The following is a 17,776-nucleotide window of genomic DNA, read 5'->3' on the forward strand; positions in this document are numbered from 1 at the left end:
AAGATCAGAGAAGCAGAGCAGCCAGCCACTAGTTTTTACCTCCACAAAATCCTTAGACCGAATAGGTATCCTATCTGTACAAGTCCTCAGAACGAATGACATGGCTCCTGTCTTCTCCCACCTTATATTCCTCTCTCTAGCTAGTTTTATCCCTTTCCATCTCCACCTCCCTAGTGCTGGGATTAAAGTTGTGTGACTCCTAAGTACTTGGAATAGAGGCATGAGCCACCACCGCTTGGCTCTATTTCTTTTCGAGACTGAATCAATCTAGTGTAGCCCAGGGCGGCCTTGAACTCAAAAAGATCCTTCTTCCTCTTCCTCCTGAGGGCTGGGATCAAAGGTATGTACCAACGGTGTCTGACCTCTATGGCTGACTAGTGGCTACTCCTGAATCTGATCTTCAGGCAAGCTTTGTTTGTTATAGCACAAACAAAATATCACCACACTTGGCAGAATTTTTTATCTATCCTTTTGTCAAGATAAAGTTGAAATAAAGTCATATACATAATCCAGGGATGTGGGTATGGTTAAAAGGCTAAAGTGTGGTCCATTTATAATGGTTCTTGCTGTCTGACTTGGAGACTAAACAAAGAAAAAAATAGAAAGGAAAGGAAAGTATAAATAACAGTTTGATGAAAAAGCAAAACAGATGCCATGAGGAATTACATACTACACTACATGATTAATTGCCAAATGAGCCACATTAAGTCTTTGCTGGAACAAATAAAAACAAATTGCCAGATTAATGATAGAAACAGTTGTTCTTAAGGAGTTTAGGTGAAGGGAAAGTTAGAGAAACTGAACAATTGGAGATAAGGCTGGAAAACTTCAAAGTAGGAAATATAGATTGCATCTCCCAGGCCCCTTAACAGTTGGTTATTGTTTAGCAAGACTGTGGATAATATAATAAGAGCTTGGTCTTGTAGCTTGTTGCGCAATAAAATAGCAGAGGAAATGATTGGGCCTGCTAGGCAACTGGTAGGTAATTTTCCAAGACTTGATATGTGGTGACAGAGGTGATGATAGGAACAGAAATAGCTTCTGTCATAAAGATTTCACTAACTCGGCTCCCACTCTGTTCCTCCCACTCTCTTCTCCCACAGGCTTCAGTATTTTTTTTATACTATTTGATCATCTACAATTTGCTGTCGTGAGGTGACCATAATATTAATGGGAATTTTCATAGTTACTTATATTTTGCAGAATGCTTTTCCTGTCTGTCTGACTTCTCTAGACATACCTGGAAGTGTTATCTCCACATTAAGATGTGGACACTTAGCCTAGTCATTTCAATTTAATTCCCTTATTGACAATACAATTTTGTAAATTAAGAGTTTATTCCAAACCTTAGGGAGTCTAGAATGGAAATTTAGAGAGCAAATTTTAGCGGAATGAAGTGAAACTCAGAAAATTAGGTATTTTAGGTGTTACTGCCAAAACTATGACTCCTAGTTATGTAGAAGGTGATCTTCTCATTTTTACATCGAAAGAAGCATTGTGTAGTTTCTGAGTCAAATACAGTTTATATGTTGTTTTGGGTAGGACATTATACTGGGGTTAAGTAAATGACCTTCTCTTCTTAATGTCAATGATAAATTTCCAGTACTTTTAGATATGTTATGCTATATTTCCTCAAATAAATATGCCACTAATGAAAACTAGATATATATCTGCATATACTGTGTGACTAAAAGTCTCAGAAACCATGCATCTAAACATAATATTATGAATTGTTTTGCATGAGATATTATATTTAAGCAAACATAATTTCCAAAATTATTCTGTAACTGATTAACTAACATATTTTCTTAATTTAACAAGATATTCTATTTTTCCCACTACCTTGAAAAAGGGAAAATTACAGAAAATTTTATTAATACAAGTGAGATAGTTGTGGATGTGCTATGGTTTCATTATTTATTAGGTCAAAATGAGAAATATCCTAAATAAATTGAAATAAATGGTCTCTGGGTTTTCCTTCAGCAATATTAACATTTATTCAATTATATTTAACCTTGGATATATAATGGAAGCTGAAGACACAACAATTTGAAAAGCATTTGTCTGTCTTCTTAGGCCTTATTCCGTGAAAATGTGGCATTTGATGAGTTCTTTGTACCAGACTTGAAGTAGATAGGGCTTACATCATACAAAACAACAAAGCTTATTGTTAAAATTAAAATGGCAGAATCATTTAAAAACAAAAAAGTATAGTATATGCTTTATTGCAACAATAGTTTCTCGTCTTAGAAATTATGAGAGAACAAGTTTTAACTATAATACAACTAAACCTGTTACTGAAAGTGTTTCAAGGAAGAGACAAACAGTCAATTGTTGTTGAGTTTTTTCTTTGTGGTGTCTAAGCAATAATTCAGTGTACTGTCAAGGCAAAGTCATACAGGAAGAATTCACATGGCGAGTATGTGATAACAAGGAGGCAGTGACATATAGACTAAGTGTGAAGCAGGTTTGTAGCTTAAATGGTAGGGAACTGCAGTCACTTTGTGTAGCTTCCATGGGAGAACAGACAAATCTTTATATAAATAGGAACAAGACAGATATTTATGCATGCTAATCAACTCCAGAAGCTACTTGATCAGGGCAGGGGTAGGTGGGTGAGCTTTGGGCAATGTAAATGTGCAGTGATGCTGGGTAAAAGTACAAAGAAAGCTCAGGTGACATGCTTAAGTAGTTCAATAAATTTGAAAATCCTGGAGTTTTGAATAACCATTTTTGAGAACATGCCTGGAGTAAAAAGCTAGATAACAAAAGGAAAATGAGAAGTGGGGAGAATAGATGGAGGGAAAGAGAAGAAAGGTAGATGAAGAGGGACATCAGCAGGAGAGGAGAAGAGGGTCAGGAAACATTTCTATGAAAGATCAGAGAGTAAAATCCCCGACCGTCAGAACCATTCTATCTGCTCCTCTGTCCTCAGATCCAGTCACACAGAAAGCTCTGATGCATGGGTGTCATTGTGTTCCAGGAAAGCTTCACAGAAGTGCTTAACTACTCTCTTTTCCAAAAATGAATCTCCTGGCACCTGATCCTCATGATCCCTGACTCTGTCTGGCTAGAAACAACTTAGTTTGGTTTTGTTTTCTTGAATTTAAGAATAAAGATTATGAATATGTCTACATAAACACACACGTATAGTTTAATACTAACTGGCATGCAGTCTATAAAGTTTCATACCTACTTCAGAAGTCTTTTCAGCTTCGTACCTTCTGGAGTCAAATTAGAGCAATGTGACACTGTCTGAAATTTCAGGACCTTTTATTCTTTATTCTTTTTATCATCTTTGTTCTTGTTTTTTTTCTTCCTTTGTATGGGTTGGACCTCTTTTTTTCTTCTGCCTAGAGTGAGGTATGATTCATATTTCTTATCCTTGCTCACCTGCACCTCAACTGCAATTCCCCGAGGGAAAGGTTTAGTGTTGAACATTATTTCTGTTTCATTAAAAGTCATGTGGGAGGGAATAATGGTCCTTGCATTATGAATCACATTGCAAATAACTTCAATTTTCAGTTGATTTTAGATATTCATGTTAACAAATCATTTTAGTTATTATGCAACCAAGGGATTCCAACTGACCTACTACCTACACATAAGTATGTATTAAAAAAAGTTCTTTTTCTCATTGTCTTCCCTTTCTTGTCACCCTCAGAAGAAAATAAATGAATAAATGGTGCTACTGAGAAGTCAGATTACTTTTTCATTGCTCTACTAACAGCCACTGTAGTCAGAAGTTTCTGTCCTAACCACTTGCTCCCAAATAACCTGCAGCCACATCCCAAATAACTGACTTAGAGATTTAATATAAATTATAAATGCTTATCCAATAGCTCAGGCTTAATACTACCTAACACTTACATTTTAAATTAACCCATATTCCTTATTTACACTCTGCCACTTGGGAAAAAAAAACTTTATTAGCAGGGCATGTTCATCTCCTGCTCTCTCTGCATATGCTCAAGACTCCAGACTCCTCCCTTCTCCTTCCCAGCATTCTCATTTGGGCTTTTCCACTTAACTTCATCCTGTTCAGCTATTGGTCAGTCATCTTCTTTATTAAACCAATTACAGTGGCAAATTTTGATAGTGTACAAAAGATTATTCCACAGCAAGCCACATTCCAGAAGTGCATGTTTTATACAAAAAGTTTATCTTTTTAAAAAATTTCTTAAGCTAGAATTTTAGCATTTTTAGGTGATCTAATACTTGTCACCTCTAATCATATGAACCCTGTACAGAATTGTTTTAAAAAGGACAAAGTCTGAAGCATCATTATTCAAAATCATTAGTAGTTATGTTCAATCAAAATGAAAGTTTATGGGAATGTAAACATCATCAGCCCAAGGATCTTGATTTTCTCAGTGCTGCATTCTCAAGCAAAAATTAATTCCTGAATAGTAATTACTGAATTAAATTATTTATTTATTTATTTTAATAGAACTAGCCTTTATTTTTGCCACTAATTTCAAGACATACAAAATCAAGATGTATTCTAAAGTACTCTGTCAACATATAATACATATGCACATTCTTTTTTTTTATTGAAAAAAAAAATTTCCGCCTCCTCCCAGCCTCCCATTTCCCTCCCTCTCCCCGCACTCCTCTCCCCCTCCTCCCACTCCTCTCCCCCTCCCTCTCCAGTCCAAAGAGCAGTCAGGGTTCCCTGCCCTGTGGAAAGTCCAAGGTCCTTCCCCGTCCATCCAGGTCTAGGAAGGTGAGCATCCAAACTGGCTAGGCACCCACAAAGCCAGAACATGAAGTAGGATCAAAACCCCGTGCCATTGTCCTTGGCTTCTCAGCAGCCCTCATTGTCCGCCATGTTCAGAGAGTCCGGTTTTATACCATACTTTTTCAGTCCCAGGCCAGCTGGCCTTGGTGAGCTCCCAATAGATCAGCCCCACTGTCTCAGTGGGTGGGTGCACCCCTCACTGTCCTGACTTCCTTGCTCGTGTTCTCCCTCCTTCTGAAGCTCCTCATTGGGACCTTAGGAGCTCATTCTGGTGCTCCAGTGTGGGTCTCTGTCTCTATCTCCATCCATCACCAGATGAAGGTTCTGTGGTGATATGCAAGATATTCGTCAGTATGGCTATAGGATAGGGCCATTTCAGGTTCCCTATCCTCAGCTGCCCAAATAACTAACTGGGGACATCGCCCTAGGCACCTGGGAGCCCCTCTAGGTTCAAGTCTCTTGCCAACCCTAAGATGGCTCCCTTAATTAAGATATATACTTCCCTGCTCCCATATCCACCCTTCTTTTATCCCAACCATCCCATTTCCCTAAGTTCCCCCATCCTCCCCTTCTCACTTTTCTCTCCCCATTTTCTAGATCATCCTTACTTTTAAAATGAATTAGGGACATACTCTATACCCCTAAAGGTAACAGAGGTCAATATTAAAAGGCTGTATGTTTTGGGAATTTCTAGGAAAGTCTTGTCCAACATCTCAAGAGAGGGCTTTTCATGTCTGGAAACCTAGCTAACCACTCAATGCTAGTACACCATGGGTACTGAAGGAGAATTTACAGCTACAAGTTACCAAAGCATCATAATCCCTAACAGCAATCTCAACATTTGTTCTCATACCCACAAGTAAGGTTAGTCTTCACCTCTCACTAAGAAAACTTCTCTTTGTAACAGAGAACACTACAAAAAGCAACAGCCAATCAAAAAGAATAATTGTGGAGCCCAGTCCCAGCATATACATCTATAAAACATTCCTCCAACAAAGGCTCAGGGAATATTATAGAAGAAGAGGCAGAAAGATTGTAAGAGCCAGAGGGTGTGTGAGATTGTGTTTCCTAGTGATGTTTAGAAACTAAACCCATAAAGTCTCAGAGAGTACTCATGGTACAGAGGCAGGTAGATCTTTGTAGGTTCTGGGCAAGGTTGGCCTACATGGAAAGTTCCAGGACAGTCAGAGCTACATTGAAAGACCCAAACTCAAAAACACCTAAAAGAAAAAAATGTTTAGAAGTCTTAAAGTATAAGGAGTTTTCATACTCAAAAGTTGTTTGGAATATGACATAATAGTACATTATAATGTAATCAATAATTATTTTTGTCACCTTAAAAGTTTATATTAAAATATGGATCATATTGATAGCTATTTTCTTGCAAAGCAGCATATAAAAATTACATAAAAAGTCAATTGTTTTCTGATAAATAATCCAGGATATTGTCATGAATGAAATGTGTAGGGATATGTGAAAATAATGTTTTCATTTTTAAATTGAATTTCTAAATTTCACTACATTTTAACTCTGTCTATATAGCTAAGTGTGTATATATATATATATATATATATATATATATATATATATATATATATATGCACACACTCACACATACACACACATATACACACTCCATCTGTATAATAGAGTTGTTGGATACTCGCAATTTGAAGGATTGGAGTTGTGGTTTCTGTCACTTCTCTACTGTGTGCTTTTGATCAGCCATTTTCCTTGCCATAGAAAATAAACTGTAGAATGTCAGAGGCAGTCTAGACCAGCAAGATATTACTTTTGGTGTACAAAAGAGTTCCACAATAGCCCAGAATGGAGTATAACAATGATTCATTTATCTGAGGAAAAACTCACGGAATTAGTAGCGATGCACAGTCCTCTATGTGTGCTGGAAGCTGGAACCAAATCCATCAGGCAAGAGGCCCGTGCAAGCTTTTCATCTGCATTTATATATAGTACATGCGACCATGCCCAAAGTAGACAAATATCTTAAAGGCTATTGGCTAAAGGAGTTCCCACAGCATCTTACTGCCCTTCAGGATGGTCTACATGTTTATTTTCATAATAGTTTAATAAATGTCTTGTATGAACTGCACATTTTGTTGGATCCTGGAGTGCAACAAATGAAAAGAAATCAATGATCTCCCCTTACCTTGGTCCTCCAAGCTTCTCTGCCATGATTAGGTCAATTTGGGCAAAAGACACATAATAAACAAGCTAAAAAATCAGTTATTTTTGAAAATGGCGATTAGAATCTTGGCCCCTGGTTGAAGAGATGGCTCAGCAGTTTAAAATGTGCCCACTGCTCTTGCAGAGGACCCAGGTTTAGTCATCTATACCAAGGTGGCAGTTCACAAAAACCCATAACTGCATCTTTTGCTCATCTGATGCTTCTGTTTTCTGTGGGTACCAGCATTCATATGTACATAAATCCCCACTGATACACACAAGTGCATATAATTAAAACTTTTAAACATATATTTTAAAATAAATCTTAGCCCTTTTTAATTTTGTCCTTCAGATTCTCATATTATTGAAATGATATACATAGCATTTACTGATATCAGCAGTATATCCATTTTCATCAAGAGATACTAGATAAAATGCAGGTGGATTGAGAGGTAGGCATTATAGTCCAAACATCCTTAGTGCTTTAGAGGGAAAATAGCTTTGTTTACATTTGTACCATTTTTATGTGTCTTCATTTTGTGAATGTGCCTGTAAATAACCGTCTCTCAGCTTTCCTCTAATGTGTGCTTTATGCCACATTTTCTGTGGCACAAATAAGTATGTGAGACGAAAAACAAAAGATGCTTTTGTCCAGATTAGGAGTATGCCTTATTTGTTGTCCTCTGAAAAAAAAAGTGACATACATATTCATGACATCCTATAAATGTAGTACAAATTCCTCCCATAACTATAGGCTGCCTTCCACTAGGTCACACTAAACAGAAAAAGACGTATGCTGCTTCTCATATGTCTATTGGGAGGAATAGTATATGAAGGTTGGATTAGAAAAGAATTTTAGTTGTTGCTTATGTATATTTTATTAGGGTTACATTTATTCTTTCTCACTTACTTCCCCAGTATAAAGCCTTGTATCAGTTCATTCTGACAGTATTGGATGAGGCACATGTTTTAACCTCTTTTCTTTTGTAATTGTATAAACATGTACACTGTAGATAGTGACCAGGGAATGATAATCAGAACATCTGTTATGATAAATGAAACAGGGAATGGGAGTTGAGTTTTGAATTGAAAAGAACTAAATGTCTTTCTTCTGATCCATGGCTTTTATGCCAATGGGAATGCTTGCAAGTCTTGCTTAAACCTGTCATTTTTTAACTCCCTAGCAGAGGAACCCATGGTTGCTCTTCAGTCCTCTGACAGGGTGCTGCCTAGTGATGGAGCCATTCGCCTTTGTTGATATCAATTAAGATACCCTTTATAGTAATTTGTGTAGCAGCGTAAGCACCTGGAGAAGATAAGAGAGTATTGTTTTAAAGAACCAGAAATGACTAGAATACCTTCATCTGGTAGAGTTCTCTAGCTTCAATCTGCACACCTTGATGCATTTTCGTCTGAGTAGCAAGAGCTGTCAGGTAAAACTTAATAAAATAAACAAATCTTAATAAATAATACAGTTATTATTGTTTTCTTTAAATGAAGTATTAGTTGAATACTCTAAACACAGGAATAGTCCCATGTTGCAAAATAACTTCTGCCATATTTTTCTGACTCTTTGCAACCCTCCTTTCATCTTATCTAGATAGCCTATCTCAGGGGAATTATTAGGTGCCTTTTCCTTTAGCAGCTTGTCCATATAGTAGAGAACTTTAGAAATTATCTGAAAATTAATTTTTATTTACTTGTTTTGCACTAATTTCTAAGTTTCCAATTTAAACTGATGGTTTGTTTTTGATGTAAACCGTTTGATTGTGAATCAATAAACATGTACGAAGCCTAGGAGAAATTTTTAGCAAACAAGTTATTCCCGTATTCTGTTAACAAGATCAGTGCTTTGCTGGGGGATGCAAAGGTGACATTATATTTGTCTACCAGTAGGTGCCTTTCTAAAAGATTCTCTTTCTGTTTAACCTTCAAGGGCATTTTTTATAAAGCTAATGTAATTAATTTCTATAATGAATATTTGAATCAATATTTGGATATTTATTCTGATTAAAAAGATTCCTCCTTTTGGTTCTTTCCAAGTGTTTTCCCCATAGAGGCTATTGTGCAGCCCTAACTGACCTTGAACCCTCCCCCCCCCCCCCGCCCGACGTCCCACTCCCACCTCCTGAGTGCTGGGATTATAGTCATGAGACACACCACAAGTCGTGGAAATTATATTAGTGTAAGAAAAATTTAAGTATCTACTGTGTAATGCTCAGCAGAGAGCTGTGGTTTTAACATAAAACAAAGGCTCAATGGTTTAAATTGTGGTAAACATATTAAAAGACTTTGTTAAATGCCATGTCTAGAAAAGCTCACTGGAGGAACTGGAGGATAGTTCAGGCTAGGCATTTTGGCAAGGAGTCCTTGTTGGGAGACTCTGAGAGACCATTGAGTGAATATGGGAGGGAAAGTGAAATCTAAATTGCAATGGAGATCCCAGGATGTTGCAAGTGCCAGAGCCAGGGGATATCTGCCAGGGAAACCTGCATACTAGAGAGGATTGTGCTTCAGTCAGAAAACCTAGAAGGATATAGACACGTAAGCATTTTGACATCTGACATAAAGCTGTAGGATATGGAGTTTCCTGATCAATTTCAGTCTCACTTTGGTCCAGCATTTCCTTACTCTGACATCATTCATTCCTTTTGGAATGGTAATATATGTTCTGTGTGATAGTATGTTGGAAACATATATAATTTGACTTTTGATTTTACAAGAGTAACAATTAAGAGATTGCCTTGAGTTTCAGAAGAGACTTTTGATGTTGGAAATTTAAACTATGTGGGGATTATGACAGACTATGGGGACTTTTAAAGTTGGACTAAATACGTTTTGTTTTATAATATGGACAAAGTCAAAGGAGTATAAAGAGTGGACTGTGGTGGTTTGAATAAGATTGGCCCACATAAGCTCATGTTTTCAATGCTTGCTCCTTAGTTCCTAGAACTATTTGAGGAGGATTAGAAAGTATGGCCTTCTGGGAAGAGGTATGTCCATACTTTTTCCAGTGAGCTCTCTCTGACTCATGCTTGTGGATCAAATGTAAGCTCATAGACTCACTCTCTGAAACTGTAATCCTCAATACATTTCTATAAGTTGCCTTGGTCATAATGTTTTATCACAAAATTTAAAAGTATCTAATATATAATTTAAGTATTATAGAAATGTCTAATATGTAGTCTGATCTTAATAAATATTGATGGCAAAAAAGTTTCATCCTTCAGTTAGAGGAAACTCATACACAAACTTATTTGACAGTGGCTTAGCATTCTTAAACATCAAATAGAAAGAGTATGAAATTCAATGTTTAAATGAATCTGAAATTATGAGAACACAAAACTAAGACAAAGATTGCTGAAGGTGATTTCCACTGAAGAATGTAAGAGAGATGGCCACCCTTTTCCCTGAGAGCATAATGCATAATATCATTGCAAGTGTGTGTGTGTGTGTGTGTGTGCCTGTGTGTGTGTGTGTAGGTAGAGACTTGGTTCCTGAGCAGAGAAGTGCCATTTGCCAAGAGCCACAGGCACTGGATTCGGTTTTACTAAGGAAGCAGTACGGGGTTTGAGTTAGACTCAGGGAAGTGAAGGTGGGGTTGATCTAATGGGAACTCACCAAGGCCAGCTGGGCTGGAACTGATGGAACATGTGATCAAACTTGACTCTCTGAATGTGGCTGATAATGAGGGCTGACTAAGAAGCCAAGGACAATGGCACTGGGCTTTGATTCTACTTCATGTACTGGCTTTGTGGGAGCCTAGTCTGTTTGGATGCTCACCTTCCTAGACCTGGATGGAGGAGGAAGGACCTTGGATTTTCCACAGGGCAGGGAACCCTGACTGCTCTTTAGACTGAAGAGGGAGGGGGAGGGGAAATAGGGGGAGCAGAAGGGAAGTGGGAGGAGGGGAGGAAGTGAAAATTTGTAATAATAATAATAAAGATGCAAAAAGAAAAAAGAAAAGAAAAGAACATAAAGCTAGACCATGAAGAGGCTATAAGCTTAAAGAGAGACCATGGTGAAAGATTTTTGTTAAGTTGAATGACTAGTTCAAAAACACTCTTTAGAAATACTACCCTGGTTGAAGTGTACAGAAATAAGTAACACTAGCGACAGTGAGATAGAAATTTGGAAATTCATGAGGAATACATGACTACGTATAAAAGAATACAGTTGGGTTTAGTCAAGTATCTGAAATATTTACAGTGATGTTACTGATGATATGATAGAGACTTGTACTCTGTTAGCAGGAGGAATGTGTCTTAGGATTCTATTGCTGTAAAGAGAAACCATGCCACAGCAACGCTTATAAAAGACTATTTACCTGGGACTTGCTTACATTTTCAGATCCTTTGTCCCTTTTCAGCGTGGCAGAGAACATGCAGCACTCAAGCAGATACGATGCTGGAGAGTAGCCGAGAGTTCTACATCCATATTCATAGGTAGCAGACAGGGAGAGATGGGGACTTGTTTGAGCTTGAAACTGCAAAGCCCACCCCAGTGCTGTAATTCCTCCTAGAAGGCCACATCTCCTAATAGTGTCTGTTAATCAGTCATTCAAATCTATGGTTCTTTGGGGGCCATTGTCATTCAAATGTAGGATATCAAAAATAAATATGCTAAGGTAGATGGAGAAAGCCCAGGAGGCCTGAAATCTACTAAGGTAACATGGGTATTTAAGGAACTCTGAAAGCAGAAGAAATAGGCTTTTCCAGGGAAGAGTACCCTATTTGGTTATCCAATACCAAATGATTAACCCTGAAAATATACACATAACATTATAGTGACTGAGTATGTTATTATATTTAGGAATATCTATGTGTACATATAGGTATATGTTGTAACTAATGACAAAAAGAGGCAATGAATTAAAAAAAAACAGGTACTATATTAGAGAATTTGGGGGGAAAAGAAAGTGGAAAATAATGCAATTTTATTATAATTTCAAAAATTAAAGATTGTATATATTATTTAGCAGCACATTATATAAAATTAAGAACTGTTAACAATTTTTCATGTTCTGAATAATTATTTCTACAAAATCACAAATGAGGAGGCATCTGGTCAACTGTGCAGAGGTACATGAAAAATAACTTTACTAAAACAATTACTCAGAAATCAAGTACATATTCTGGGAAAACAATGACTCAGAACATTGACTTCATATTGAATTAAAAGTCTATGGTGCAATGATTGTACCTATTTACAATGAGACCTCATCTTAGGCACAAAGCGTTTTTGGTTGTCGCATTAATCATAGGTTTATGAGTCATACAATGCTCTGTAGTAGTTTATATTGATCTACAGAAAAGAAGCATGGCAATGTTTCAGCAACTGATTAATAAATATTTTATTTCATTATTGGATGATGTTCGTTTGTACATTTTGGCATTGTTTGTTCTGTTTAAGTTCCTTACCATTTAGGCTGTGTCTACAAAACAGTGGTGAAACTGTCATTTTTCTCCAAGTCTTTACTCCTTCTTCTAGCAAACCAATAATACAATGCTGAAACCTGTTAATTTTTAATATGAGCCAGGGAAAGACAACTGCAGGGATTTTATTATTTAAAATAGAGGCTATAAGACATAATTCTTTTCTTTGAATTCACAGAAACAAAGCAAAGAAAAATAAAGCTTTTAGAATGATTATATTATTCTATGTGAAAAAAAATCAAAGGTCAACCTGGAAAGGCAGTAAAAATTGTCTGGATCCTATAAAGAGTAAAGAATTTGAAAATATTAAGTGTCCCTTGAGTCCCCAAGTTTGAAACTGGACAAATGCTAGTATAAGACCACCATGAACACACTTATAGATTTCTAAAATGCTGTTTCAAGATCACACAGGTCTATATAGTTATCACTCTAGAATTTACCAAATATGATTTATGAGCTGTTCAAGTAATTCTTTCTTAATGGACTACATGTTTATGAAATGTTACATACAACTCTAAATTTTCATTTGTGAATAAATATCCAATATTAGGAAGCCATATCAAAAAGAAAAGAGAACTGAAGACTAAAGTCTAGAAGGCCTATAGAAAGAATAGTAAATTCCAAAATGTACATCCTCTATGGTAAGGAGAACTCCAAAATTTAGTAGTGAAGTAAGGATCTTTCTCTTTATATTATCTGTTGTTGTTATTGAAAGGTCTCATTATGTAGCCATGGCAGTTCTTATTATTATTGGCATGGTATTCTTGTATAATCCTTGTATAATCCTTATGACCTGGGGCTATATAGATCAGGTTAGATTCAAATTTGCAGGAAAAAAAAAACTGTCTTCCTCTGCCTCCTGAGTATTAAGATGAATGTGTGCTGCTAGACAAGGCTTAGAGCATTAATCTTTTAGGTGTTCTCTAAAAAACAGATAAAGCTATTCACAAAATGCCAGGCTCGTTCCCCCCTTCCCTTCTTTAGTTGGGTAACAACAGGGAAACAGATCTTTTCTTTTTCACAGTTACAAATCAGTAATGTTTATTTTTTTATAGCTCAATATGTATAGCTGTGCAGAATGTGAGAATGGTAGTGCATTGGTGTGTGAGTCTTGTTTAGAGAGGTTGAGAAGATCATTCAGCACCATCACTGTATCTTCCTTTAGTTCTCAGATAGGTGGTAGTCTTCTTTCTTACCATAACCTGAATCAAAATTATATCTATGCTTTTAAGATTTCTCTTGTGCTATAGCTATCCCCGATTATATGTGTTAGAAGATCTTCAGAGTACTCATTCAGCTCTGCATTCAGGTATCCAAATAAAACACATTAACACAATGAAGTTCCATTAATAATTCCATGGAGAAATCAAGAACAGTTAATCCTTACAGTCTCACTGCAACATCTCTTCACCTTTGACCTAGCTGTGGTTGTCCATCTTCTGAAATGAAAAATGTGTTTGATAACTGACTAAAAAAAAATTCCCACTTTCTAGCTAAACAAAAAAGGTCAGTTAATGTTGAAAAGGCTGATGTCAATGTGAAACCCAGTCTTTATGTATATCTGGTAGCTCTTTAATATATTTTTCATTGCATATATTCCACCTAACATTGACTTTGTGATGGTTATATTGCCTAACAAGTACATCTGTCATTTTACAGATAGTATATCAAAATAAGAACCAGTGGTTGATTTAATATATATATATATATATATATATATATATATATATATATATATGTAAAACTATAACTCTATAATATATATATTGACCATTTCAATATGTTACACAGAAATTCCATTTTTTATGTTATTTGAGAAATTGTAAACCACTCTATGTTTCCAATTCCTTAATGACATTTTATTCATAATAAACTTTGACAGTACTGTGCAGATGCAAGTCTTTTTTTACTTGTATGTGCAAAATCTTCCATATCTAATTACATCTTATTTGAACCATCTTATCACACAGTATAGGAAATTCTGTGTGTTTTGCCTGAGTGAAGTTTTGAAGAACACTGTTAATTCATTGTGGAACAGGCAACAGTTTGAAGCAAGCTATAGACAGATTGTAACCTTGGCCCTGTGACATTTTAGCTTGTGGATTTGGCATTGGGATCTCATTCTTGTTAAAATTTCCTACATCTTATTACTTTGAAAACTTAGTGAATTTCACCCTTGTCGAATGCCTTCTCTTTTCAGTCTTTAGTATAAGCTAGCATTTCATCTTTAAAACAACTCTATCTAGTAGAATTTCTTAGCATCATCCCACCTCAAAAAACAAAACCAAAGCAAAACAAACTTAGATAGAGATTTTAGACAAGTGCCCAAATTGACACAGCGACAAGTGCAGAGCCAAAATGTAAATCAGTTTTGCCATTACAGATTCTCTTCATAGCACCCTTGCCTCCAACATTTGCAAGGCCATGTTGTTGGGTTACGGATAACATTGGAAATGTAAATTCCTTTTATCCTTATGCTTAACTTAGGCCATGAATAATTTTATATACATTAAAATTTTATTTCTCCAGTTGATTCCTTCAGTTACTACAATATTTATTTGATTATTTTAAGCCAATATGACATCAAATTATAAATTTCCTTATTCTTCTTGAATGTAAATTTTTCTTATCCCTGTGTTTTCTCAATTCTAATTCCTCCTAGTTAGAGTAGGTCTTACCATAGCATACTTCTTATTAAACTCGAGAGAGTAGTTTGCTATCCATGGTACAAGGTGACATTTGGACAATAAGGAAAAGATTCTGTGAAAGTCAGACACGTCAGTTACTCAATTACACAAGAAGAGAAGGAAATTATACCAAAGAGGAGGAAGGCAGGACAAGAGTAAAGACATGAGGCAGGGCAACAAACGCTGTGTTATTTACAGTTCTTTAGATCAAATAAGAGAGGAACTTTGCTTTGAAAAAGCAGCATTCATGACTGTCATGTCTTCTGAAAAAGACAGTTTAGCAAAATTAAAAGAACAAGGCTAGTTTGTCCAATTTCATAGAGGAAAATGCTAAAATTTTCATATCTTCATACTTTTGTGTTTTTATTCATGTAAATGTTTAAATATTAAATATTATTTTTTTACAAATCCATATTTTAATACGGTTAAAACTGAATAACATATCTTGGGGTCTTAGTCCTGGAGAAAACTATTTCCCTCCCTCAGTACCCTTTCACTGATTGGAACTCTTTATCTAGGTAGGGGTGGGGTCATATGAAATTTCCCCAGCAAAATTGGCATATCAACTGACATTGTCATTTTGAAGATCTTATTCAAGTAATAATGTTCTTGAGACGTCATGGATGTAGATTCCTATCAAATCTTGTAGACACTATTTAGTAATGAACAACATGATTGTTTGGCTTTTCCAATCTTTCTACTCTTTCTTCTGCAATGTTCCCTGAGTCAGGTATGGATCTGTGTTGTAGATGTACCAACTGGGGTAGTGCACCCTGAAATCATATACACTCTGTGCTTTGAACCCTTATGTAATCTGTAGTAGCTTCTGTTTGCTACATAAAGGTGATTTTTTGAGGAGTGAGAGTTACAGTTAACTTTGTACATATGCATAAGTATTTAGAATATAGTTTATTATATTGGTTTAGGAAAATAAGGAATAGCAAGTGCTCCTATAGAGTCTGTGACTGTTCCAGTCATAAGAAATTGGCTAGATTTCTAGTATCTAGCCTGAATTTTCAAATGTTGAGTATGTTTAGACTCCAATTAGATATTTGTTGGCTACCCTAAGATGTAAATGCACTATTTTACCATTGTGGATAATTTGCCAAGACAGTCACTGTAAATATAAACAATGGGCTAAAGAAGTGTGATATCTTACTTAATGAAAATAAATTTAATTCAATCTTCCCAAGAAAAACATTATAGTTTGGAATTATTCAATGTCAACAATTCTGTGTTAGTACATAAAAACAGCATATCATTTTCAGTTTATGTTTGTTGACTTAAATAAATAATCATTAAACATGAACGAAAAAGTAAGTTTAAACAATGATAAACTAGGTAGTGGTGGCACACACCTTTTATCCCAGCAATCGAGAGGCAGAGGCAGGTGGATCTCTGTGAGTTTAAGGCCAATCTGGTCTACGAGAGCTAGTTCCAGGGAAGGCTCCAAAACTATAGGGAACTCTTTCTTGAGAAACAAACCAACAAAAAGTTAAATTATGCAGAAATTCTAAAATCTTTTTTATAATATATAATATCGAGATGTTCATAAAAAAGTAAGTACAAACTGGATGGTGATGCCACATTCCTTTACTCCCAGCACTCGGGAAGCAGAGACAGGTGGATCACTGTGAGCTTGAGGCCAGCCTAGTCTACAAAGTGATCTCCAGGGCAGGATCCAAAGCTACAGGGAAATCCTGTCTAGAAAAATGAAAACAAACAAAAATAAATACAAAAGAAAGAAAAGAAAAATAGTAAATACGACTCCCCTTGTAAAACAGATTATCACACACACACACACACACACACACACACACACACACACACACTTACATATACATGTATAATTGTTTCAAAACATTCAGACAATTTAATGCTTCTACAATTGTTCTCTTGCTTTGCTAGGTGGTATTTTTGAATATGTGGAGTCTGGCCCCATGGGAGCTGAAGAACTTGCATTCAGATTTGCTGTGAACACAATCAACAGGAACAGGACTCTGCTGCCCAATACCACTTTAACTTATGATACCCAGAAGATCAACCTCTATGACAGTTTTGAAGCGTCTAAGAAAGGTAAAACTATTTACTATGGTTTCTAGAATTCAGATTTCTAGGTGTGTTTAAGAGAATTCTTGGTTTCCTTATGTAATTAATAAGTTATTAAGAACATTAATATGGAATGATTTGTCTTTAATATATACATGCATTTTATTAAAGAAAACGTTGATATAGTTAACTTTTACAAAAAAAACCAAAAACACTAGTAAGTAAAATTAAATTTGTGGTAGATATATTGTTCTTCCCTACTGATCTTTATGCATTGTTATTAAAATTTTTAAAAATTAACTGAAATAAATTCAATTCTAAAAGAATTCTTCTTGGGAACCTAGGTTAAATTCTCAGCACCTGAATAGCAATGAACAAGTATCTGTAACTTTAGTTCCAGAGGTCCTGACTTCCTCTTCTGGCTTCTGATGGCACTTGAATCATGTGGTATAGTGATTTACATGTGGACAAAAAAATACAGATAAAATAAAATCATTAAAGCAAATTTTTAAAAAAGAGCCATTATCCGGTCATATATAATGCAAACAGCAGTATCAGTAGTGAATCTGTTTGATGGGTACATATTTACATATTGTCACATAGATGATCTTTTCTTATATACATAGATGATATTATAAAAAGGCAGGTCCTATCTTTGACACAGTTACCATTTATGAAAT

General features: G+C 35.7%; 1 protein-coding gene across 9 annotated transcripts in view; it reads left to right on the forward strand.

The window, feature by feature from the left end:
- Grik2 (glutamate ionotropic receptor kainate type subunit 2) overlaps positions 1-17,776 on the forward strand; it is a 592,264-nt gene that overhangs the window by 185,150 nt on the left and 389,338 nt on the right. For all 9 annotated transcript variants that reach the window (XM_075944195.1, XM_075944164.1, XM_075944134.1 and 6 more), the window contains one exon: positions 16,956-17,123. In XM_075944195.1, coding sequence (XP_075800310.1) covers positions 16,956-17,123 — 168 coding nt within the window. The remainder of the gene's footprint in view (positions 1-16,955; positions 17,124-17,776) is intronic.

The sequence above is a fragment of the Microtus pennsylvanicus genome, chromosome 1, assembly GCF_037038515.1.
Source record: "Microtus pennsylvanicus isolate mMicPen1 chromosome 1, mMicPen1.hap1, whole genome shotgun sequence".
Lineage (NCBI taxonomy): Eukaryota > Metazoa > Chordata > Mammalia > Rodentia > Cricetidae > Microtus > Microtus pennsylvanicus.